Below are 26,375 nucleotides of genomic sequence, written 5' to 3' on the forward strand. Positions count from 1 at the left end.
AACTAATGATGAATCCCATAGTTGAATAGGTTCTCTAAAAGGTGGCTTCAGATGATTCACACCTTTTATGAAGGTCTTGCACAATTTATGGGACATAAGAGAGGAATCTTGGACACCTTCATGAAAATTAGAAATTGCAGCCAAATGAACTCTAATGGTAGAAGCCGATAGACCCGATTGAAACAGGTCGGCCAGATAGTCTAGTATTATCGACACTGGTGCTGAAAAGGGGTCTACTTGTTTATCTTTCAGCCAACAAGTAAATCTTTTCCACTTGCTCAGATAAGTAATTCTAGTGGAAGACTTATGAGAAGCAATGAGAATATCATGTACTGGTAAAGAAAAATCATTCTGCCTGGCAATCAAGGGAATTGGAGTAGCCAAGCCGTGAGCTTCAGGCTGTTCAAGTTGGGATGAATCAGGTTCTGTGGGTGTGAGATGAACTCCGAGGTTGGATGGAGAATCCATGGCCGATTAGTAGGTGAGGCCAAAGGAAGGGGAACCAAATCTGTCGAGGCCAATATGGTGCTATGAGGATCACCTTGTTCTTCAACCCACGGGCTTTCTTCAGAAACTGGGGAATGAGGGGAAAGGGTGGAAATGCGTAAAGAAAACCCAAGGGCCAATCGTGGACTAGAGCATCCCTGGGTGACTGTCCCGGAGGGGGAATCAGGGCGAAGTAGTTGCATTTGTAGTTGGTCGGGAATGCAAAGAGGTTGCAGCAAGGACGACCCCAGCGGTGGAAGATCTCCACCACTATCAATGGATTCAGAGACCACTCATGAGGTTGAAGAATGCACCTGCTGAGTCTGTCTGCTATCACGCTGGAACTCCCTGGAATGTGCGTTGCTAGAAGAAAACGGTTGATAGCCATTGCCCATTGCCATATCCTCATGGCCTCTCGACAAAGGGGGTAAGATTTGGTTCCACCTTGCTTGTTGATGTACCAGACCACTGCCATGTTGTCTGATTGAATCGCAATTGTCCCAGACGGCAGCAGGGGATGGAATGCTTGCAACGCCAGAAGCACCGCCCTCAGCTCTAGAACATTTATATGTAGGTGGGTCTCCAGTTCGGACCAAGTGCCTTGGACGGTCTGTCCCTGACATAGCCCCCCCACCCCATCAGGGAGGAGTCTGTGGTCACTGCGGCCTTGGGTTGCTGGGGGGAGAAGGGGCGAGACCATTGTGAGAGATTGTGTGTCATCCACCAATTTAAATCCTGTTTGCACCTGTGGGTTACTCGAATCATGGCTGAAAGTGGATGCTGAAAAGGATACCAGTGGGGGAGCAGTAGCCATTGTAGAAGCCTCATGTGAAACCTGGCCAAGGGAACAATGGTGATGGAGGCTGCCATGGAACCCAACAGCTGTAGAACCAAGTGAGCCGTGGATTTTTCCTTTGAAAGGATTGGAATTAGTTGTTGCTTTATCCTTAGAATTCTGTGCTCTGGAATAGCAGCTCTGCAGTTTTTTTGTGTCCAAAATGACCCCTATGAATTCTGTCAACTGAGATGGGGTGAGATTGGAATTTTGCCAGTTTATGGTTATGCCTAGCCTTTGAGCAGCGAGGAGAGAGTATGCCAGGGCTTTTTCCAGTAGATGTCTGGTGGGGACGGAAATGAGCCAGTCGTCTAAGTATGGAAACACCTGGAATCCTTGAAGTCGCAAGTGAGCTGTGACAACTGCCATGCACTTTGTGAACACTCTGGGGGCTGTAGAGCATCCGAAGGGCAGTACTCTGAACTGGTAGTGACTGGCTCCAGCACGGAAGCGCAGAAATCTTCTTGATGGCCTGTCCACCTTTATGTGGTAGTACGCATCTTGAAGATCTATAGAGCGCATCCAATCGTCTTTTTCCAAAAGCGGGAGTTAGACTGTATTGTGACCATCCGGAATTTTTGTACTCTCACAAACTTGTTCAATACACTGAGATCCAAAATTGGTCTCCAGTCCTCGGTTTTCTTTGGCACCGAGAATAGTGTTGAGGCGGGAATCCCCAGCCGGGGATGAAGGCAAAGATTTAGCCTTAGTAGGAACATCCAAGGTTTTCTTATGGGCTCTAGGAGGGGTTGAGGCCTCCAACCCAGAAATAGCCTCTGAAAAGGGAGATTTTTAGAAGTCCCTTTAGTAACAACTTGTTTTTCCTTTCCAACAAGGTTCTATTAGAAAAGTTCTCACAAATAGTACAGGGTGAGTCAACAGACAAATGGGAAGCTCCCAAACAATAAACACACAAAAAGTGTGCATCAGAAGTAGGCAGTTTGTGTCCACAATCAGAACACCGCTTAAACCCCAAACTACCTTTCTTATCTGCCATAACAGCAAATTAATTAATAGAAAAGGTACCAGCAATGGTACAAGAGAGTACCCGAAGGTATGAGAGAAAAAGGGAAAAGGATTACCAACAATGGTAAAGAGAGAATATCTCGCGGTAAAAAGGTAAATAAAAAAGCAGGAAAACCTGAAGAAATTATGAACGCTAGATGCGATAGGGTAAGAGACAATAAAATACGAACTTTTCTGACAGAAAAGTAATCTGTAAAGCTATTAAACAACAATTGACTGTACTTAGCTCAAGAGAAGTAGTTTGACACGACCGAATGGCAAATGAAATCTGAGGGGGATTGCGGGTAAGACTTTAGCTCGAGAGTTTGAAGCTGATGCGAGCTTGGAAAATGGCCAGCTCGGTTCCGAGCTCAGAACCGATACCCATGCGTAAGGAATGAACGAGGATTAACAATATCAGTTTGTCAGTTTTGGCTTTGTCAGCAGTAGATAAGGCTTCACGAAAAGCGGAGGGGATCACACCCTTCAAAATAAGTTTATTTCACCTCTGGTAGAGAGCTCGATGACTAAACCCATGAAAAATGCTGCAGTCCTCTTGTAAGTGAATGGGACCCAAACAGTAAATACAAAAGGAATGAAAATCATAAGATGGGGTTTTGTGACTGCACTTCTGGCATTTTTTTAAAACCAGAAGGGGCCTTACCTTTCTCAGCCATGTCAAAAAAATTACTGCTGGGAAATGGTCACACAGAAAGGTTAAGAGAAAGAGAAAAAGTTTTTTTTTTGTTTTTTAAAGAAGAAAGGAAAGGGGAAAAACTATCAATGATGATAGCTAAAGAAATACACCAGGGTGCACACGGAAAGAATATAAACAATGATATTTAGAGTTACACTAATGTGTATGAAAGGAGAGAGATAAAGTATTAAGCTACAGGGTAGAGGATCAAGTACAGAGAAAAAAAAAGAGAGAAATCTTTAAGAAATAAGGGAAATTTACATAAACCCAATGAAACTCGAGTGCACAGGCAAAATGCAAACGTTTCAGAAAAGTGGCAAATGAGATCTGAGGTAATTGTGAAACAGGGATTGTGGGTACAGGTGAAGCTTGAGTGTTTTTGGCTGGTGCAAGCTGTAGAAACGGCAGCGTCGGTTCTGATATCAGATCTGGACCCATCTGTAAAGGATAAAATGAAGATCGCCAACATCAGATCAAATCTTTTCCATTTGCTGGAGTATAATTTCCTGGTGGAAGGTTTATGGTAAGACATCAAAATAAGATGGACAGGAGAAGACAGCATTTGTTGTCTGGCTATCAATGGAACTGAAGAAGCCAGGAAGTCATCCTGAGGCTTGCCAGATTTGGGTGCATCATGTCTGTCGGATGAGACAGAAGGTCCGGAGTTGGATCCAAAAACCAGGGTGGTTGAATCAAGTGGGGCCAAGAAAGGGAAAACAAATGTGTCGAGGCCAATATGGAGCAACCAGGATGACACTGCTCTTCAGCCTGGAAGCTTTCTGAAGGAATTTGGGAAGTAAAGGAATGGGCGGATACACGTACAGGAGACCGGGGGGGGGGGCAATCGTAAAACAGACCATCCCTTGGAGATTCCCCCTCTGGGGGGATTAGGGCAAAGTAGTTGCTGCACTTGTTCAAGGGGGAAGCAAACAGATCACAGAAAGGCTGGCCCCACTGATGGAAGATCTTGTCGACAATTTTCTTGCTGCAGGACCATTCATGGGGTAGAAGAATGCACCTGCTCAATTTGTCTGTTATCACACTGGATTTACCTGAAATGTGCATTGCTAAGAGAAAGCAGTTAGAAGAATGGGCTTCGATACTTGGGTGGAAGTCGAAGGAGGAGTGTACGTTGGAGTTTGAGGAGAAATACGTTCACCTAAAGGAAGGAACGTAGGTTTAGATGGTTGAGATAGACCCCTGGCCACAAGCAACTGATCAACAAGCCACAACACATCTTGTTCAGAGAGGCTCTTGGTCGACCTCATAGAGAAACCTGAAGGCGATTCTGGGCCTTTCTAGAAAAAGGCTATACTGGCTACCAATGAACGCATCCAAAGAAGGAGAGCACTTAGTCCTTGCTAATTCAAGTGGTGCAGAGCCTGGAACCAAGGATGTCTGCACAGAGGAAAATGGTGTCAAAGTAGTCTGCGCCAACGGCAGCGCCATAAAAGTCGAAGGTGTCTGCACTGTAAAGGCAAATGTCTGCACCAATGGGGTACGGTGCCATAGAGGAAGGTGCCTGCACCGGTGCCGAAAAGGACTGCACCAAAGAACAAGTCGGTGCCGAAAGTGTCTGCACCGTTGAAGACAGCATCGTCAGACTCAGGGCCGAAGGGGATTGTACCAACAGTGCCGAAGGAGACGGTACCTACAGGGACAGTGCCGGTAAGGGCTGCGATGGAAATGTTGGAGCCATGTCTTCACCTGGAACTCCGGTGCCGGTGTCAATAAGGAGAACATGGCTGGAGCAAGAATCAACTGGAGCGGTGTCATGCCTGCACCAAAAGGGTCACAGGTGGCAGCGACGGAGTAGCAATTTTTACTTTCTTATGAGTCTAATTCCTGCGATCTCCAGAGGGAGATGAAGTGAGCGACCTCGATGAGAAAGAGGAAGAACACCTCTTATGGGGTTTAGCAGGAGGGGATGAGCCCCCTGACCCAGAAACAGCCTCACAGAAAGGAGATTTGAGGAGACCTTTCAGGATTAACTTGTTCTTTCTCTCGTTAATAGTCCTGGTCAAAAAATTTCTACAAATCCCACACAGGGGATCCACAGTAAGGTGGGAGACATTCAAACAACAGACACACAAGTCATGACCATCGAAAAGCAGTAACTTATGGCCACAATCCTTACACTGTTTAAGACCAACACTACTTTTCTTGTCCGCCATAATGATGTGGAGAAGAATGACAGTACCAAGAATAAGAAAGTCTACCCAGAAGGGTAAGAAGAAAGAGAAGGAAGGAAGGATTACCAATGATGGTAATGAAGAATTACCTCAAAGGTAAGAAAAAGGGTAATAAAAGGAAAAAGACTAAAGGGAGAGAGAGTCAAAGATACGACAGGGTAGGAGAATAATAAAAGTAGCTGACTGAAAAACTTTTAAAGTAGTAACAATATATAAACTTTTTCACTTAGCTGAGACAGAGTGGCTTGACACGGCTGTACAGCAACGTAGCAAATGAGATCTGAGGTAACAGGGAGCAGAGCATTCTGGGCAGGACCTTGGCTCGAGAGTTTTTGGCTGACATGAGCTTGATATATGGCCGACTCAGTTCCAAGGATGGAACTGATAACCCATCAGTAAGGAATGAACGAAGATTAACAACATCAGATATCTCAGGTTTTCCCTATGCGTTCTGTCCTCTATTTTTTCTGAAACATTTCTTCTTGAGCATTCTCATATTCAGACAGCCTTTTCTTCATTTTGACCTCTTATTTTTGCAGTTTTATTTCCTCATCTGAATATCTGTTTTAAAGCGTCTTCAATTTTTTCCACCCTTTTATTTGAGTTGATATACTTCATCAGTGTTTTATTTATTTTAATCAGCTCTGAGTAGATGTAACTTATTTTTTCCTCTAGGTTCTTGCACCAAAGCTGGAGCTTGAACTGACTTTTGCTGAACAGCTGAAGAATTCTTTCCAGTCAGCATTTTTCCTCTACTTTTGTGCTCGATTTTCTTTCAGGTTCTCCGAATTTCTTCTTTGCTGGCATCCAGGCAGTGCACTTACTAGCCAGTTACTGAAATTTACCCAAAATATGAGTTCATTGGCTCTATCTCAGTTTCTATTTTCACATTGGGAGAGCTGAAATTAAGCTGTTAGTCAATGTGCAGCCATCTTGGAAGTCAAAATGCTATGAAGTTTTAAGCTCAATTTGAAGTAAAAAGTCCCTCCAAATAAAGTAACTAAGCAGAAATAATTTAGCAAGTACAACATCCACACAATCATAATCACTGGTGATACGAGTATACTAGATTAAGAAATTTTGGTAGGGACCAGAACTTATAGAATAGGTTTAACTAATTCGACAGGAGGAAATGTATCCCTTTCTACATCAACCAAAACAATCACATAACATGCCCAGCATTATGAAGTGTGAATTCTCTGAACCACAGTACCAACACCAGAAAACCGATGAAGTAAAGCAACTGACAGCACTATCATGAAAAGTACAGTTGTGTGACATCTTGGCATAATAGCAGAGGTCCTGTTTCACTGCTGCAGTATTCTTCACTTTTAGAATATCCTACTGAGAATAGCCAGAATACCAACGCCTTTACACATCCCATGTGCCATACATCCGACTATGTGCAAGGTGTACAGTAAATATGTGACGTATAAGCACCAAATTCTCAGAACTGAAGTACCCCAAAATTACCACAGCATCCCCACAGGAAAGCAATTTGTACATCCAGGATGGGAAGAAGAGAAGGATGTAGGAAAGACCCCTCAGCCAGAAGGAAAGCAACAAAAAGTAACAGTGGGTAGAAGGGAGGAGCAGAATACTGCAACAGTGAGAAGCAGTTCATCTACTTTTATGGTAAGATCTTACACAACTGTCCTATGTTTTCCTTATCACTGTTGCTGTATTTGTTACTCTCTGGGGAGTACAAAAGCTACTGGAAGGTATGGGAGGAGGAAACCACAGAACAGTCCTCCAAAAAAAAAAAAAAAAAAAAAAAAAAACACGAAGGATGGCCTTTGCAAAACCTGCCATGACCCTAGAAATGAAATCCAACTTGTAATGTTTGGTGAAAGAGTGAACAGAAGACCAAGTAGCAGTTGCCAAGATGGATCTAGTATCTAGACCCTTGAAAAGGCACAAGAAGTAGCCACTGCTCTGGTAGCATGAGTATGAACAGAAGAAGAAAGCTGATTGCCATGAGAAGATTAGCAAAATTAAATAGCACTAGAAATACAGGAGGAGACGGATTGCTTAGATACCACCAAACCCAATTTCCTGGCATGAAAGGTAACAAAAAGCTGTTCAGATTTCCTGGCATGTTTTGTCTAGGTAATATCTGAATGGTCAATGCAAATCAAAGGTGTGAAGTGCCCTCTCACTAGGATTCTGTGGAGAAAGGGAAAAGACAAGAGAGAAAAGTCATTAACTGCCTTGGGCATAAAAATACTGGTAAGAGAGAGATACCCTGTCCTTATGAAAAAACAAAAAAGGTGGAACTGCCATGAGTGCATGAAGTTCTGAGAATCTTTGAAGTATAATGTTTTAGGGAAGAGGAAACTGAAGGTTTAAAAGTGGAACAAGTCAATTTCTCAAGAACAAAATTAAGATCCCAAGAAGAAGGTATAGGCTTTCTTGGAGACCAAATATGAAGGACATCTTGCAGAAATTGACTTCAAAACTATAAGCCAGAGGTGGATTCAAAGTGACACAAGCAGAAACGGCTGTTCATCACCCAGGTCCCTGCTTACACTTATCAAGGGTAAAAGAACTGGTCAGTGATTTGGGATCCATGGCTATCTTAAAAAGACCTTTGTGGTCATTTATCTAGTAAACACCAGTGAACCTAAATGAACTTTTAACAGATTAATATGTCAAGCCAAAATAGAGCAACTCACACAAACAGAAAGGGTCATAGGAATACCCACAAGGCAACTCCTCAGAAAAATGATGTCTGAAAGGAATCAAACCTTTATCACCCAAAGTGTCAAGTGAAGGGTGGGCAAGTGAGGGTGAATGAGAGAGCCTTTGTCTTGTGTGAGAAGATGCATCCTGTGAGGAAACTTGTGATTGGCCCAGGTCAAATGAAAAAGAAGGGGGAACCAGTGCAGTCTGGGTCAAAAGGGAGTCAACAGTAAGATTGTGGGCCTGTCCCACACGATTTTGCACAGGACAATAGAGGAAGAGGGAGATATGCACACAGAAACACCCACTTTCCAAGCCAGAGGACTTGACACTCAAACAGAACTGGGTAAGTTGTCTATTCAGACAGGAGTCTGAAAGATCTACTTGAGGCATACCCCACCAATGTACAATGTCCAGAGACACCCACTGTGAAGCATACATTCATGACAATTTGTCCTGGACCTGTTCAAAGAGTTTGCCATAAGACTGTAAACCACCTGAAGAACTAAGTGACGGAAGACTGCAAAATGACAAACAAGCCTGAACAGCCAACCCAGAAAGAAGGTAAGATTTTTGCCCCCTTGTTTGTTGACGTAGCACATGAATGCGGTACTTATTAGAGAGTGTGTTCAACAGTGAATAAAAGATTGAAATTAATTCTGTTGTAAAGATGCTGAAAGATAAAGCATAGAATAAAATGTTTGCTTCAATGTAGGTATAGAGTTTAGTAATGTAAAATGGGCATCCATACTATATGTATAACAGAAGCCATTCTGGATAGCAAGTATTACATGCTTTTCTCACGTTTGCTGATCTATTAATGGACACGATATTTCCTGAGCAGTTTGGTTCTCACAGGTGTTTCCTTACAGACTTCTGTCAGTGGACATGTTTTTATAGTAAAAGATGTGTTTGTCACAATATTAAGAAAAGCTTGACATAATTCCTCACAGATAAATGGACATGGCTTTTTATAGAATCAACAGAAACCAATTCTAAAAGGCAAATTCTCACATCAGCAGAAGTGCTTAAATGGTTTCGCAAAAGAATAGAAAAGTCTTAAAAACAGACATTATATGATTTCCCACTAAAGCCCAAAAAAGATAAGAAGAGAAAAAACAGGATTTCAAGTGCGTGACAGAAAGGGTACATATACTAAACTATGTTAGAGGTATTTTGGTAGGAACTCGGTTCCGAGGTAACTGGAGAATGGAAATCCATAAATCCATCGTCCATATCAGTTGTGAAGGAAAAACTTTTCACATTAAATTTGTAAACTACAGTCGTAAATCTTGTTTGGTATAAAAGTAAGTTATTTCTTAATAACCATGCTTGTAGTGAAATAGTATTCTGCTGCAAAATATATTTCTTTATCAGTGTGCAATTTGGAAGGCTTGGTGCTTTAAACAGACTACAGATGCAGTCATGCAAAATTAGGTTCATAGGTAGGTACTAGGTTATCGGCCCTAGGGCCCATACAAGCCCAGCCAAAAAATGTACCCTGGCTTTTGCCACCCAAAAAAAAAATATTTTCCTGTGCCCCTGTCGAGCAGAGCCACAGAAGTGATCCCCGGGGTGAATTTCCCATTTCCCATCCAATCATCAAGATTTTTCTTGAAGAGTGCTAATGAGGAGCTCTGTTTGACATAGATAGGTAGTCTGTTCCAGAGTAAGGGAAGTCTCTGGGACAGGAATCTATCCCTCCAACATGTTCTGTTTATTGTGGTGACAAGGTTAAGGTCCCTAGAGCGTGTAGCTCGGAGGGATTGGGATTTCTTTAAGTGGAGCATGTCCAACAGCTCTGGGTTTGACATAGCTTGTATGTTAGGCAGAGATCGCTCCTGAGTAGGCGATATGCGATGGAGTAAAGTTGTAGTTTTTTGAGACGGTCTGCACAGGGCATCTGTTTGAGGCCAGTAATCCTCTTTGTGGGGTATTTCTGTGGTCTTTCCAGTTGTTGTAGATGTCTTGTGAGGTACATACCAAAAGGGGCGTTGTACTCTATAATGGGTCTAATGAGTGATGAGTAGAGGGGAACAATGACCTCTTTTTTTCCGGATGAGAATCCTTTTGTGATGAGATGAGCCACGTAGAAGGATTTTCTGACCACTGTGGCGATGTGATCATCAAAGGAGAGACTACTGTCCACCTGTGTCCCAAGGTCTCATCACATTTTCGGCATTAAGTAGACTACCAGCTATGTGGTAGTTCATGGGTACAGAGTTTTTACCAAAGGGGATGACAATACACTTTTTGGCATTGAGCTTCAGGCCATGGCTTTGACACCAGGTATCTGTCTCAGTGAGGCCCTTTTGTAGTATGTCCACATTGTTAGGAGTTTCGATTATGGCTCCTAGTTTGCAGTCATCTGCAAACTTTAGCCAAAGACCTTCTGTGTTGGCCTGCACTTCAGAGAAGCAGATACCAAACAGGAGAGGACCCAGGACTGAACCCTGTGGTACTCCACTTGTCACTGGTCTGATGTCGGATTTGGAATCCGCTACTTTCACAGTGTGGGTTCCGTCCGTGAGCCAGTTGGCAACCCATCTTGTGACATAGGGATTTATACCTAGTTTAGTGAGCTTATCTATAATTCCAGAGTGGGGGATGGTGTCGAAAACCTTGGCGAGATCTAGATAAGCTGTGTGAACCATTTTACCCTCATCTATGGCTTTGGTGACTGCTTCAAAGAAGTCAATCAGGTTTAGGAGACATGATCTGCTTTTTACAAATCCAAACTGAGTAGGGTCCAGAGTTTGGAGATTACCAATATCTTTGTTTACGAGTTCCACAATGATACGTTCCATGGCCTTGCAGACCAGGCTCGTCAGGCTAATGGGGCGGTAGTTCCCGGGGTCTGACGTGGCTCCCCCTTTGTGGAGTGGGATAACTGTCGCGGTGCGCCATTCAGTGGGTACAAAGCCTGAGGTGAGGCTATGATTGAACATGGTACTTAGGTAGGGTGTCAGTTCATTCTGTAGTTCATGTAGAACGCAGCCTGGGATATTGTCAGGTCCCATGGATGCTGTGTTCTTGGCTTTGGAGTGTGTGTTTTTTACCTGTGCAGCCATGATTATAGGAACTTTGCATTAGGTAAAGTTAGCACTGAACCTATCTGCTAGGATGTTGGCAATATCAGTTGGGTCTGTATATTTAGTGCCATTATGCTGCAACTCAGAGCAGATCTGAGTGTTCCCATTTAGATTCTTGACATAGCTATAGAATGCTTTGTGGTTGTCTTTAGTGTCAGTGGCAATTTTGTTTTCATAACTAGCTTTGGAGGATTTTATGAGGGATCTCAGCTTCTTACTGAGGTTGACCAGGGAGTTCCTCCAGTCATGGGATTTTACTCTTTTTTGCAACAGTTTCTTTCTTCTGTTGTAGAGTTTGTTTATGGCAGAGGACCACCAGATTGGCTTCCTTTTTTGGAGGATAACATCTTGGTTCTATTAGGGATAGCATGATCCATGCACTCGTGTAAGTGCTTATAAAGTGCATTTGTGTAGGATCCGGCAGTCATACCTCTATTGTCCGTCTGCATGGGTGTCATGAGGTTTGCCACTTCTGCCTTAAGAAGTGTGAAGTTGGCTTTTGAGAAGTTTTTTATGATGGTTTCCCTAATTGGGGCTGGGGGTGGGATGTGGATGTCTAGGCTGATTAGCTTGTGCTCGGATCTGACCAACGAGGAATTGACCTCTGGTGTGGAACACCGGTTTCCCATGTTGGTAATGACCAGGTCTAGGATATTGCTGCCCCTGGTGGGGGTGTGAATAAGTTGATCCAAGGGGTTGGAATTTATGAATTCTAGAAAACGTTGAGCAAAAGAGTTGGTACATGAGTAGTTTTCCCAGTTAATGGTGGGGTAGTTGAAATCGCCCATTATTAGGGTTTTGGGTTGTACCCTAATACTTTCCAGTGTATCAGGAAATGAGGAGTGTGAATCCTGGGGCATGGTGGGGGGTCTGTAGCAAGCTACAATTTGGATTGCGGTCTTGCCCAGAGTTAGTTGCGCTTGGATAATCTCGGATGCATTATGCTGTGCAACTAGCCTGGAGGTGTGGATATCCTTAATGAATATGGACATGCCTCCGCCTTTAGTGCTTCTTTCTGGGTTAGGTGGCCGAAAGGTGTGGTATGAATTGAAGCCTGGTAATGCAGGGGTGCTCTCTGGAGCTTTGAACCAGGTCTCTGTCACTGCACAGATGTCAATGTTCTCCATTTTAAGGAGTGCCTCGAGTGAGTGCATTTTGAGGTTTAGACTTCTAGCATTGAGTAGCATTACCCTCAGATTTTGCTTGCTTGTACCTGTTACGGTGGTGAATTTGTCATTTGACCCTTGCCTAAAAAAGGCACTATAAGGGTGGCAAGAGCTTTTGCCAGTATCCGGAATCCTAAGGGCGACAGGTGCAGGCCATCTCTCAGATTCAGCAGTAAACAGTCAGCAAGACTTTGTGTCTTAAGAAGAATGTGGTTCCAGTCCATCAAGTACAGCAGCACCACCGAAATAAATTACATTTTTCAGTACGGTCTGTAAAACCTTTAAAGGACCCATAACCCAAAGGTAGTGAAAGGCCTGGAGACCTAAAAGTACATCCTTAATCTCCTTGATGTTGATATGGTCTGCCAGTTGTTGATGGAAGCAAAGACCCTGGATTTGAAGGCTGTTGATATGGCCTGCCAGTTGTTGATGGAACCAAAGACCCTGGATTTGGAGGTTGAAGGAAACTCCTCAACCTCGATTGGAAACATACATGTTCAGCTCCTGAGTAGAGAAAGGAACCTGAAAAGGCAGACTTGGCTTCAGGGAAACCTGATGAATCCACCAGCAGAGCTTGAGGCAGATACTTCAGAAGATGGCAGTGCTGGAGCCAAATAGTCTTGAGATACCATTGAAATTTCCTCATGAGGAGTTTGGCAAAAGAAACCATGAGAAGGGTGATTACCATGTCTTCAAGAGCTCAGAGAAATTCTCTTGCAGGAAGGATGGGAAGAGTTAGAAGGGGTGGAAGAAAGCAGTCAAACAGAGGACCTTGGGAGACAAGCCAACATTGGAATGGTCTGAATCCTGCAACCTAGGAACATCTGATCCTTAGAGGGAGTCACACTTTGAGACTGAGGGTGAACCTCCACTATGCTTCTACACAGTGTGAAGTACAGATCCTAAAGCAGAAGCAGCTGAGAGGGGGAGCTTGAATCAAAATGTCATCCAAGTAAGGGAACATTTGAACTCCCTGAAATCTGCAGAAGGCTACAACAAGGGCCAGACATTTGGTAAAGACCCACAGAGCTGTACAAAGACCAAAAGGCAAGGCATTGAACTGATAATGAAAGGAAGAAACAGATAAATGTAAAAGCATCCTGAATACAGGGTGAATAGGAATATAGAGGTAAGCATCCTTCAAATTCCAGAATTCCAAAAAAGCTTGAGGAAATAACAGGGGAAAAGGGTCTAATGAAATAATGTCCTTGAGAAAGTTGTTGAAAATTGGACAGGACTAAAATGGGCCTGCATGACCCCTCCCTTCCTGCGAACAAGAAATATCCTGGAATAAAAACTTGCCCCCTGCTGAAAAAAGGGAACAGGATGGATGGTTCCCTGTATTACCAGATCCCGAAGAACTAAAGGAAAATGTGGGAGCTGACAAGGAGGCAACTGAGGAAGGCCTAAGAACATAATCTTACAGTTAAATTCTATTGGTTCCACTTCTAGTCTATATTAGAAAATATAGCAGAGCTATCCAGTGCCAGAGGGGCAAGGCGCAAAGATGGCACTGAAAACTTGGGAGTCGACACCAAATCCTCAGATCTGACATGGAGGCTCCAGCTCAGTGTCTCCTTCAGATGTGAAAAATTCAAAGCCAAGACATTTAGAGTCCACTTCAGATTCGATGATAAGGTAATCCTCTGATCAGAGTCTGACGGACCCGGAATACCCTTATCCTGGGTCTCTAAACATCCAGTGGAATCAGAGGAGAATGAAATGGTGGAGTGAATGAGAGATGAACTGTCTGATCCTACCTGGTAGGCGCCGGTAACAAACTCATCTGGATCTGTGCCGAGAGTAACTTCATCTGATCCACATCTTCAGTTAGACCTCTAGATGACAGAGATACCAGCAGAAAGGATTTCGTATGGCTCCTCTCTAAGAAAAGAGAAGGCAGCCTAGAAACAGCAGGATCAACTGAAGGGAATAACAGGTCCTGGGAAAAGTCAAAGGATCCTGAGTCATAGGATCTGACAGTTTCTTATTGGGATCCAAGGGTACTGGATCTCTTTAGATCCAAGGGGGAAGAGGAATAAGATCTTCTTGTATCCAATTTTGATTTCTTCCCTGAAGAATGGAGCACAGGAAGTAGATGGAACAGGAGATCTCGATAGACTCCTCTGATTTTTTATGGGGTGTTCAGCAGCTGTAATAGCCTGTCCAAAAGGTGGTAACAAACCTTTTAATATCAACTTGTTTTTTCTATCCATCAAACCACATGGATAAAATTTCTACAGATAGAACATTCCTTATGAAGATGTTGAGGGCCCAGACAGTAAACACAGACTGAGTGTCCAACAGGGATTATGTCCACACTTTTTTTGAAACCGGATGGCCCTTTTTCCACCATGGTAATGGTGAAGAGAAACAAAAGGGAGCTTAATATAGCTAAGTTTAAATTTTTTTTTTTTTTGCAGAAAGGGAATAAAGAAGAAATCAAAAGGAATAGCAATTACCAACAATGGTAGTAAGGTTACTCTAACAAGTAGGAAGAGAACAGAGACTACCAACAATGGTATCATAGATTACACTAACGAGTAAGAGAAAACCGGAAGAAATTCAATCAACTATGAAGAAAAATAGGCTATATACAACTTTACAAAGGTAAGGGAACAAAAAGGGAAGATAGATATGATGAAAATGTTCAACTAATCTGAAAAATAAGCAATGAGGCTCAAGAGCTACTAGCAACCACGTCTTTCACGAAAAGCAGCAAACAAGATCTGAGGAAGCTTAGGGTTGCTGCATTATGAGTAAGGAAAGGCTCAAGAGCTTTTTGGTTCCCAGAATCACAGGATCAGATCCGAACCAATCAGCTGAAGAATGAAAACTGACATCAGATCAAATATTTCAACTTGTTGCAGTTGTAAGAAAGAGGTCAAAGCAGATTTAATTAAAGCTTTTTAGACTGTGAAAAACTGAGTACATAACTGGAATGATATCAGCGATGTTTGTTAAAGGTTTATGGGCCGATAATTATATTGTATGAAGGGAAACTATATTAATGAATGTTCCTGTTCCAAAAGAAGTTGATCATAAACAATCTTCTTTATTTTGGATTTTTTCAGTACTAGCTAGTAAACTGATTATCCTAAAGTGGAAATATGATTCTGTACCTTTACAGAATTTGTAGATCTTGCTGCTAATTGTATCTAACAAATGGATTCTCTGAAGTTAAGATCTGTTAATAAGAGTACAAAATATAACCGTGGAAACAAATCAGAATTGTTATTGAATTAAGAATGAATAATAAGTACATTTCTTTGTCTTATCTTTTTAGCTGTATAACTAATACATTGCATTGCTAATTAGTTTTGAATTTGATAACCTTTCCCCTCCTTGTAAATAGGTTAAAATTTAATAAAAGTTTACATGAAAGAGTAATATAGAAAGAAATAGAGCACATTTGCTATATGCAGTATTAAAGTGTTAAATGAGAGGGATAAATAATTATTAGTGGTAAATCAAAAAGTAATAAAATACCAATGAACTCCTGCAGCAGCAATTAGCTACACTGATGATTGTTCCACTATCTTATTTGCCAAGTACAAGCTAATTTTTCTTACTTTTATGATCTGAAAGAAATACTAGTAAACAACAGCATACTCACCAGAAGCTGTCTGAAGTGTAACTCCAGATGGTACCTGTATAGGATAACTGATACCAGCAGGAAGGGTAAACGTTGCGCTTGCTGCTGAAGAGCACTAGACATATTCAGAATGAAAAAAATGAAATACTTAAAGCATTCAGTGTTTTGAAAAAACAGAATATAAACAAATATGATACTTGCAATGGAGCACTGTTCACTTAGGTATATTAATAGACTGGATTTAATCCAATAAACGTAATCACGTTTTAATAGACTGTATTTAATCCAATAAACATCATGACTTTTGAAGGCAAATTTATAACCTAAAATGTCCAGAACAATAAGCAATAACAATGGCACTGACAACAGTGATATCACCCATTAAACTCTATAGCACCTAATTGTTTTACATGCCAATTGTCAGTTCTCTTCCCAAATTACTCTAATTTTCTACATATTGGAAAATACAATATATTCTGTGGGGTGCTAGAGTGTGCACCATTTTGTTTCTCAGAATTAACCTAACATCACAACTAATGTTTTGAAAAGATCGGCACACAAGCCTCGGTCATTCTGGGTGTAGTAATGGAGAGAAGATGTGGTAGTTCCTGTGTACTGTTTCCTTGCCTTATTTGGGGGAAGGGAAGCTACCTTGCTTTCCTGCTTTACTAGTTTAGTCCAGTTTCAGAGTTGCTGATTCCTGGGCTTTGGTTGTAGTTCCTGTGTACTGTTTCCTTGCCTTATTTGGGGGAAGGGAAGCTACCTTGCTTACCAGTGGGAGTGGGAAGCATTGAGCTGCCTTTTGTCCAGTTTTGTGAGGTTTCAGCCAGTAACTAGTAGTTTATTGGTCGTTTTGGGCCAGTTTCTAGCTTTTCCAGCCCCTGGTATAAAGCAGCTAAGCAGCGTTAGAGCGATTTAGCGGAGCTGCCACTGTTGCACACTAGGGCAGCGCCGGTTAAGCAGGTTTAAACTATTCGGGCTACCTAAAGTCCACTCTTCAAATTTTCCCTTAAAACTACCTTCCTCGAACTATACTACTGATCAAATCAGCGTATCCTATAACTAAAAGATCAACTCTACTTGACTCCAAGTAGACTATTCTCTATCTATTAAACCTAGCACTTGCTCCTACAGTACTTATTACCTTGATACGGCACTCTTGTCATAGATAGTACCCCAAAAAGGCAACCCCCATTTCTCGGTCACCCACGTCCCCGGAATCTTTTTTAAAGTTTTAGTCTACCCTTCTAGCATGTCGAGGGATCAGTTGCTAGTGTCCTCTCCTGCTCAGCTGGTGAACCTGGGAATATTGAGGCAATGTTTCAATTGCCTCATGTACCTGAACAACCCTTTCCTCCTCCCACAAAACACAAATACATGCGAGAGATGCAACTATACGGCCAAACTGGAGGCTGAGCTCTCTCAACATAGGACTGGCAAGACCAGTCAGGAGGAGAAGGTTACCACACACACTATAGACCCAGTCCCACATAGTACCATTACAACCTCAAATCATACACATAAACACACAAAGACATACTCGGAGGCTCTGATCAAAAATCTACCAAAACAGCAGAGGCCACCAAAGCAGACACCCAAACAACCACCACCTCAGAACACCCGCAACACATAGACCTCACAGTCAGAGTGTCAAACAGTCACAGCCCTTAAGGCCAAACACAATGCCAGACACACTAGTCATTGGTGACTCCATAGTCAGACACACGGATGTCCCGCTCACCAGACTGAGTAAGGAGAAGGTCACAGTAAGCTGCCTGTCGGGCGCTAGAATCCGCCACATAACGCAAGCACTCAGGTCTCTCAACAGCAGGTACAAATATGACTCAGTCATTGTCCACGCTGGTGTAAGCGACCTGAGACGTACCTCCTTGGACTACATGAAAAGAGACATTGAGGAGCTCTCTGATTATGTAGCCCAGGCAGGTATGACCCTGACCTTGAGCAGTATCCTACCTTCACCAAGAATTATGCCACAATACAGAGATAAGATGATCAGCTTTAACAATTGGCTTAAACACTGGTGTCATTCAAAGGGGATCCAGTATCTGTCTGCCTGGGATGACATGCTGGACAAGCCACGCTGCTTGAGGGATGGCTTGCACCTGTCACCCTGGGATTCGGATATTGGCAAAGGCTCTTGCCACCCCATAGTGCCTTTTTAGGCAAGGCTCAAATTCTAAACCTACCACCCTAGAACACAAAAAGGAAAAAACTAAGGGTAATGCTGCTCAATGCCAGAAGTCTAAATCTCAAAATGCACGCACTCGAGGCCCTTCTCAGTATGGAGAACATCGATGTCTGTGCTGTGACAGAAACCTGGTTCAAGGCTCCTGAGAGCACCCCAGCTATCAGGTTTTACCTCATATCATGCGTTCCGGCCCCAAAATCCGGACAATACCAAGAAAGGAGGGGGGGTATCCATATTCATCAAGGACACCCACACCTCAAGACTGGTAGCAACGCACGATGCATCGGAGACCATCCAGGTGCAATTAACCATAGGCAAGACTGCTCTGCAAATTGTAGCATGTTACAGGCCACCCTCACAAACTCAGGAAACTCACATGGCCTTCCTGAAAACACTAGAGGGGATAAATGTATCACCAAACACCATCATACTAGGTGACTTCAATTACCCTAATATGGACTGGGAACACTACTCAAGCCCAAACACCCTAGCCCAAAAGTTCCTGGAATTCATAAACTCAAATGCCATAGAACAACTAGTTACCATCCCCACAAGAGGAGATAACATACTTGATCTCATCATCACGAACATGGGAGCACAATGTTCAACACCGGAAGTATACCCCTCACTGGTGAGATCAGATCACAAACTAATCTCGCTGGAGGTCCTCATCCCACCCCACCTGAAATAAAAAGACCACAGTGAAGAACTTATCAATAGCCGACTTCTCACATCTAAAGACTAGTGTGGTCTTCTTTCAGGCCCCGAGCGGGGAAAACAATACTCAAGCCGCTGAATCACTTACAAACGCCTTCTACCAGCACCTGCAGGACTGCATGGATAAGGCAATCCCAAGCAAAACAAAGACTCTTTGTACCAAAGGCAAGCGTCCAGTCTGGTGGACCCCAGCCATAAACAAACTCTACAACAAAAGGAGGAAGCTACTACAAGATAGAGCAAAATCCTTAAAAGGTAAGACACCCTTGATCACTATAAGTAAAAAACTAAGAGCTCTCATAAAATCATCCAAAGCAAATTTCGAGAGAAAAATAGCTAAAGACTCAAAAGACAATCATAAGGCCTTCTTTAGCTATGTTAGAAACCTAGGAGGAAACTCCCAGATATGCTCAGAACTAGTTCAAAATGATATGAAGATTACTGATCCTACAGACATTGCCAACATACTGGCTGACAGGTTCAGTGCAAACTTCTCCCCTCCCCAAAGGAGAGATATCTATTCCAAATCAGTGCAGCCCCCCATACATCTCCAGCGCCCAAGTGAGAGCTGCTCTCTCCAAAGCAAAAGACACAGCATCCATCGTACCCGGTGGTGTCCCGGCTGTGTGCTCCACGAACTCAATGAGGAATTAAACCCACAGCTAGGACAGCTGTTTAATCAAAGTCTTACCTCTGGATACGTACCCAGGGAGTGGCGCACTGCAACTGTGGTCCCACTTCACAAAGGCGGTGCCTCCACAGACCCTGGAAATTACCGCCCATTAGCTTGACAAGCCTTATCTGCAAAGCCATGGAGAGGATCATAATGGACCTCATAAATAAAGACATAGGAATTTGCAGACTTTGGATCCAACCCAGTTTGGCTTTGTCAAAGGCAGATCATGCCTTTTAAACTTGGTTGACTTTTTGAAACAGTCACCAAAGCCATTGATGAGGAAAGGCAGTCCATACAGCCTACCTCGATCTGGCTAAGGCCTTGATACAATTCCCCACTCGGGTATCATTGAAAAACTCATCAGCTTAAATGTTAACCCATACATCACAAGATGGGTTGCAAACTGGCTGAGTGACAGAACCCACAGGGTCAGAGTTGCTGGCGCCATGTCAGACTCAAAGCCTGTCACAAGTGGTGTCCCACAGGGCTCAGTCCTGGGCCCACTCTTGTTTGGCATCTACTTTTCAGTACAAGCAAACACAGGAGGGTTATGGCTGACAAAGTTTGCAGATGACTGCAAACTGGGCGCCATAGTAGAAAACACATCTGACACAGATATCCTTCAGAAGGGTCTCACAGAAACGGATAACTGGTGCCAGAGCCACGGCCTAAAGTTAAATGCCAAAAATGCATAGTCATACCCTTCGGGAAAAACAAGGTTACCCCTAGCTACCAAATAGGTGGCAATCCACTGAGCACAGAAGAAGTTATCAGGGACCTGGGGACCCAGGTTGATAGTAGTCTGTCATTCGACACCCATGTAGCTAAAGTAGTTAGGAAGTCCTTCTACATTGCCCACCTTATCATGAAGGGATTCTCATCTAGATCAAGGGAGGTCATAGTCTCCCTTTACTCATCACTCATCAGACCAATGATTGAGTACAATGCCCCATTCGAATGTTTCTGACCCGACACTTGCAGCAGCTGGAGAGGCCACAAAAGTTCCTCACCAAAAGGATAAAGGGTCTCAAAATCTGTCCTATGCTGCCCGACTGAAAGAACTCCAGCTCTATTCAGTCGCCACGCTTGCTCAGAGGTGACCTTTGCCTAACATACAAGGCCATGTCAAACCCAGATTTGATGAATATGCTTCACCTCAAAAATCTAGATCCATCAGAGCCACAAGGGCGGAGACTTAAACCTCGACACGGCTATTAATAGGACGTGCTGGAGAGATAGATTCATCACCCAAAGACTCCTATGCTGTGGAACAAAATCCCGGTACATGTGAGGCAGAGCACCTCGCTGGCCTTGTTCAAGAGAAATCTTGACCAATGGATGGGAGATCGCAGATATACCCCAGGAATTACCTCAGTGTCACTGCTCGACAGAGGCACAGCAAAATAATGGGTATAGTTCCCCATACTAAAGGGGTTGCGTAAGCCACAAAACAATGGGCTAGGCTTATAAATGCCCTCGGGCAGATAGCCTAGTATGAACCTATGAACCTATGAACCTATAAGAAAAACTGCATTTCTACATAAAATATTACACACAGTTTAATTTTCATTACTGTGCTATTTTATCTTGTAGACAAAGATCACTTCTGCAGCTTAAAAACACATAGGGAATTCAGGAAAAAAAAGCAGTACTGGATGCTTTCCTGCATTAAATAAACAATGGCACTGGAAAATGCACTTGCCCTACTAATTCAAATAGTGGGCCTGTTGAGGTTTGCCACCTGTCAGGAAATTGAGTTATGATGAATACATGAACGGTATTTGAATTATTCTGAGAGCTATCACTTTTCTGAGGTATGTTTCCTAAAATGTTTGGTGCTTCACTTGGATGTTCTTATCATTCAAATGTAGTGTTAAACAATCATTGCTGTGGCTTATGCTTGTGTGTGTCTGTCTCTAAGGAAGTAGTTGAAAAGTATGAAACTGTGTTGAAGAACAAGCAGCAAGTTGGCTGTGATGACTCACCACTGCCCCAGTAATCAAGGAGCCTCAGTCCTCACCACTGGCATCTGTGGGGGGACGTTCAATGGAAGGATAACAGGTATACACAAAGTATTTCCAGATGCAACTCTGTGCATCAAGTGCAATTTCTCTTAAGAGCACACAGTGACCACAGTCTGTCCCATGCTGGTTTCTCCCTCTTTCTCCAGATGTCCAATAAGACTCCCCCCACTGGCACAGCTATAACACTGAGATCCCAGCTGATTGACCAAGCCAAGACCTCCAGCACCCTCTCTGTCCAACCTGTGCTTCGTGTCCCTGCCCAAGTAGTGGAGACACACACACTGAAGTTTGATTTACACACACACACTTGGGAAAAGCTGGCATAGGTTTATTAGCTATGCTCCCTTCTGCCCAAACTATAACGTAGTTTTCACTGCCACCAATTGCTCCTGCTAGCTACCTTAAGGCTCTTCCAAGGGTACCCAATATACTGAGTGACATTAATATTAATACAAATCGTAGTTTGACCACGAGCAAAGCTATTAGGAGTGGCCTACACAGTGTCACCAAATAAACATGCAAGTACTTTCAAAACATAAATATCTCTACACAGAGCAACCACAATGAAAGGTTTAAATATATTTAATAATAAATAAAACAGGACAATACTAAATATATATATTCCCAGTGACATAGATCAAAACCACAATAAATATTTCCAGTCTATGAGGAAGCTTGTGGTATTTTCTCTGGCCAGTTTCCAAAAGAAGGGAGAACTGTTTCCTGGGCTAGAAAGGAGTCACCCAAATGACCTTGGGGAATTCCTTCTGAATCTTCAGAAGTACCCTGGTTAGCAGTAGAAAGGCATTCTGGAATATTTAATTTCAAGGAGAAGAAAAGGCATCTGTCTTTCAAGCCTTCTTGCTAGGAGCAGAATTTTGCCAGCTGACTGTTCAGACAAAACGCAAAATGGTATACATGAGGAACTCCCCACAGAAAGATCAAATCTTGGAATACCCCCAATCTAGTTTCCATTCCTGAGGGTCTGCCTTTGTCTTGCTCAGCTTGTCTGCCACATAGTTTTGCTATGATGGAAAGAAAGTTGCCTATAAAGTGAGATTGTGCTGTAATGGTACATCCTATGCTACCTATCATGGCTAGTTTGCATAGGGGATACAATCTGGTTTCCCCTTGCTTGTTTACGTACCACATCACTGTTGTATTGTCTATTAACTACTTGAAGATGTCCTGGGGACCAAAGGTGATTCAGAGAGTTGAGTGCCTTGATATGGTAAGCATCACTTGTGTTTATAAACTGGAGTCTATCTTTGTTGTCCCAGACACCTTGCACTTTTATACCCTTGACACTGACTGCTTCAGAGTAGGAGAAAAGGGAAACCTGGATATAGGGATATTTGATGTCTTCACCAAATGATTTATCTTCGCACAAATCCTATAACTGGAATCTGAAAAGAAAATGAGTGTTAGTGCTGGGACCAAAGGAACTTCAGGTACCACTGTATCTGGAGGTATCATGAGAATTATAGATGCTATGAGACACGGAATCCTGAGGTATACGGTCTCTGTGACTAAAGTCTGAGTGGAAACCTCTGGAACACAGATCTAATTTTTTCCTGTGAAGAAAAGCTCTTTGCAGTGAGGCGTCTAGGAGACACAACAGGAACACAATCCTGTCTGATGGAGTCCAAAGACGCCTGAATGTTCTCCTGGAATCCCATGCTTTGTGTAGCAGGTCTCACCCAAGTAAAGATATTCCCAGACACTTTGAAAAAGACTCTTCAAAGACAAGCAACTCATCTAAATATGAAAAAATGGGGATACCCTGTAGCATGCGATGGGCTATAACAGGAAGAAGACATTCTGTGAACACTACTAGAGCAGTGGATAGTCCAAAGGTTAAGACAGGGAATGGATAATGTGATCCAGACACACAAAACTAAGATATACCTGAAATCTAGTTGAATAGGAATGTGATAAGACTCTTCAAAATCTAAAGTTAGCAAATCTCAAATGAGGAAGGGGTAACAGGTTGTGAAGTGAAAGCATTATAAACTTGGGCACAATTGCATAATGGTTTATGAAAGAAAGATCCAGAACATGTCTCCAAGCATTTCTTTCCTTAGCCCTAAAAATATTCCTTAACATAATTCTTTCCCAAATGGGCAGAAGGAACTGTTTTAATTACTCCTGAGACAGTACATGCTGTAGAACAGGAGGAAACAGTAGGGTGTGGTTTGGAGGATGTGGGATAATTCCCTGGAAATGATGAATTTATATGCAAGATGTACAAGACAGTAGTGCAACCAATACTACTATATGGTACAGAATCTGGGCCTGTAAAGGCAGAGCAAATGAGGAAGCTACACGTGATGGAAATGAAGTGCCTGAGAATGGTGGTAGGATGCACACTATGGGACAGACATGGAAATGAGGACAAAAGAGCAAAAGCCAAAGTAGCTCCCAATTGCAGAAAAGATCAAAAACGGATTAAGGTGGTTTGGTCACATGTGCAAAAAAGTAGAAGAGAATCTGGTGAAGATTTGGGACAGACAGGAAGAAAATAAGATTAAACACTGACATCCATCAAAGAGTTGGATGGACTGTCATCCATCAAAGAGTTGGATGGACTGTGTGAAAGATCTGCGACAGTCAGGCATAATTGTAGTAGAAGAAGACAGGAGTGTGGCATTGAATCAAGAGAGATGGCGACAATTAACATGATACTATGACCCCGTGTAGAAAAATGGGAAAAAAGGGGGTTGATGATGATAAATTTAAACCCATTCCCATCTGTAACCCTGCTGAATCATTCACAGAAAAAATTTGTTCGAAAAAATCTGTTGCAAGAGAGAGAAATGGGGATTCAGATCTTCTGGAAGGGATAAGGGACTATGGAGGAGGGCAAGGTCTCTTATACAGCCCTTCTGCCTTGTATGACTGTCACTTGCTCAAGGGGGGGCTCATGCTTTCTTTTTAGCACCCCCTGACATTGTTTTTAAATGTCTGCGTACCAGCAATCTGCTGAGTGTTTTTATTTTGTGTTCTGCCAAAGTGGGACAAGGGAGACTAAAATCTCTTGGAAAATGTAGAGAAGTCAGTCTTTAAATCTCAGAGATTCTCTGAATCAGCTTACCTCTCTCATCTCATTTTTTGATAATACTTATTATCTAAAGGGGAATGTAAGATCTCATTTTTTGCATCATCTGAGAGGTTCTGATGACACTGCCAGCCAAACTTCGACAACACAGTCCCATCGCATTCCTCTACAGATCCAAAATCTTGCATCTCTTCAGGAAAAGAGGAATCCTTTTTTCCTTTATGAGATGCCACCAAATAAAAAGGATCAATAGCCTGCACTAGACCCAGAGTCAGTCATAATAACCTACCCCTGTCCAGAAGAATTGGTGAAAGAAAAGATGAGTGCTTTGTTGCATTTCTTTTTGACAAGAAGGCTGGGATAAATAGGGTTATTCATGCCAGCTACAGGCTCCCCAGGGTTGGGCACAGCATTCTGGCCATGTAGAGCACCACTGTAAGACATACAGATGTCCCTCTAAACAGGCTGAACAAGATGATAATGGTTAGTTGCTTACCTGGGTCCAGGATCCACCAAATCACGCACTTACGTTATTAGACCATAGGTAGCACTATGATTCCTCATAATCCATGTAGGTGTAAATGACCTGAGATGTACCTCCCTGGACTATATGAAGTGGCACATTATGGAGCTCTCATACTATGCATCTCAGGCTTGTATGAGCCTAGCATTGAGCAGCATATCACCATCACTCAGGACAATGCCACAATATGAGGAAATGATAATTGATTTTAACAACTGACTATTTTTTTGGTGTCATTCTAAGGGGATCCAATATTTGTCAGCTAGGGAGGACATGGTTAAAACAACATGTTGCTTTCCCAGCGTGAGAATATACAGTTATTGTTGCTTTGCCAAGGATGGTTTTGCACCTGTCCCCTTGCAGGCTATCACAATGTGGATAAACATTTTATCCCTTCATAATGCCTTTTTTAGGCTATATCAAACTGACAAACCCACCAACACAGAGCAAAATCAGCTCAGATGAACGTCAGGGTATTACTGCAATGCCAAAAGCATAAATAAAAAAACTACACTTCCCTCCAAGACCTACTCACACTTAAGAATGTAGATATATGCGCAGTTACAGAGTCATGGTTTAAATTGGCAGAAAGTACCCAGCATTGCAAGGTTTCAGTGCCTTACCTACTTTTAAACCAGTATCTGCGCAGACATGGGCTAAAGGTCAAGGTGGCTTCATGTATATCAATAATGAGCATATGTCTAGGTAGGCAAACAAGATGACAAGCTGGAGTTGCTTCATGTGCAAATCAACATAGAAAAAATCCCATACCACATCCTAGATATCTATAGCTCACCCTCATGTCCCAAAGAAGCTTGCAATGCAAACCTGGACCTGCTTGAGACCGTTACAATCCAACCTAGAGCTCTACTAATGGAAGACTTCAATCTCACCTCTATAAGCTGGGAAACCTACACAGCCTCAAATTTATCGACACAAAGATTCCTGCCCATTGTAAATACAAACAACCTTCACCGAATAGTGAATTCTCCCCCACTACAGGCTACAAACACTGCACCATACACTCAAAAATATGGGAGAACACTGCACCCCTTCCTAATGCCTTGCCCTCCCTGGTAAGGCTTGACCATAAAGCAGTCTCCTTCAAAATCAATTGAGTAACTCCAGTAAACTCAGCAACAGAAAATATTCAAATGCAAACTACCTCTTAAAAAGGGATGGCTTCTCAAAATTCAATGCCCCTTCAAAACCAGAGAACACAGCAGCCTGTGCTGAACTGCACTCAGAAACTCAGTACAACCCTGTCAAAGGTTGCACAAAAGCTGCTGTACCTACTAGATGTCAATCCAAAACTAGCCTCAATGAAAAAAAATGCCAATGTGCCATCCCAGATTAAAGACTCTATACTATAAAAGGAAAAAAAACTGGCAAAATCAGGAAAGGTAATTCCCATAAAA

At 42.7% G+C, this 26,375-nt stretch overlaps 1 protein-coding gene across 1 annotated transcript in view; it reads right to left on the minus strand.

The window, feature by feature from the left end:
* Positions 1–26,375, minus strand: part of LOC122788261 (stonin-1-like) — a 1,416,105-nt gene that overhangs the window by 376,779 nt on the left and 1,012,951 nt on the right. The window contains exon 7 of the mRNA XM_044055325.1: positions 15,772–15,855. Within this exon, the coding sequence (XP_043911260.1) occupies positions 15,772–15,855 (84 nt within the window). The remainder of the gene's footprint in view (positions 1–15,771; positions 15,856–26,375) is intronic.

The sequence above is a fragment of the Protopterus annectens genome, chromosome 1.part2 (genome assembly GCF_019279795.1).
Source record: "Protopterus annectens isolate FY-2018-M chromosome 1.part2, PAN1.0, whole genome shotgun sequence".
NCBI classification, from domain to species: domain Eukaryota; kingdom Metazoa; phylum Chordata; order Ceratodontiformes; family Protopteridae; genus Protopterus; species Protopterus annectens.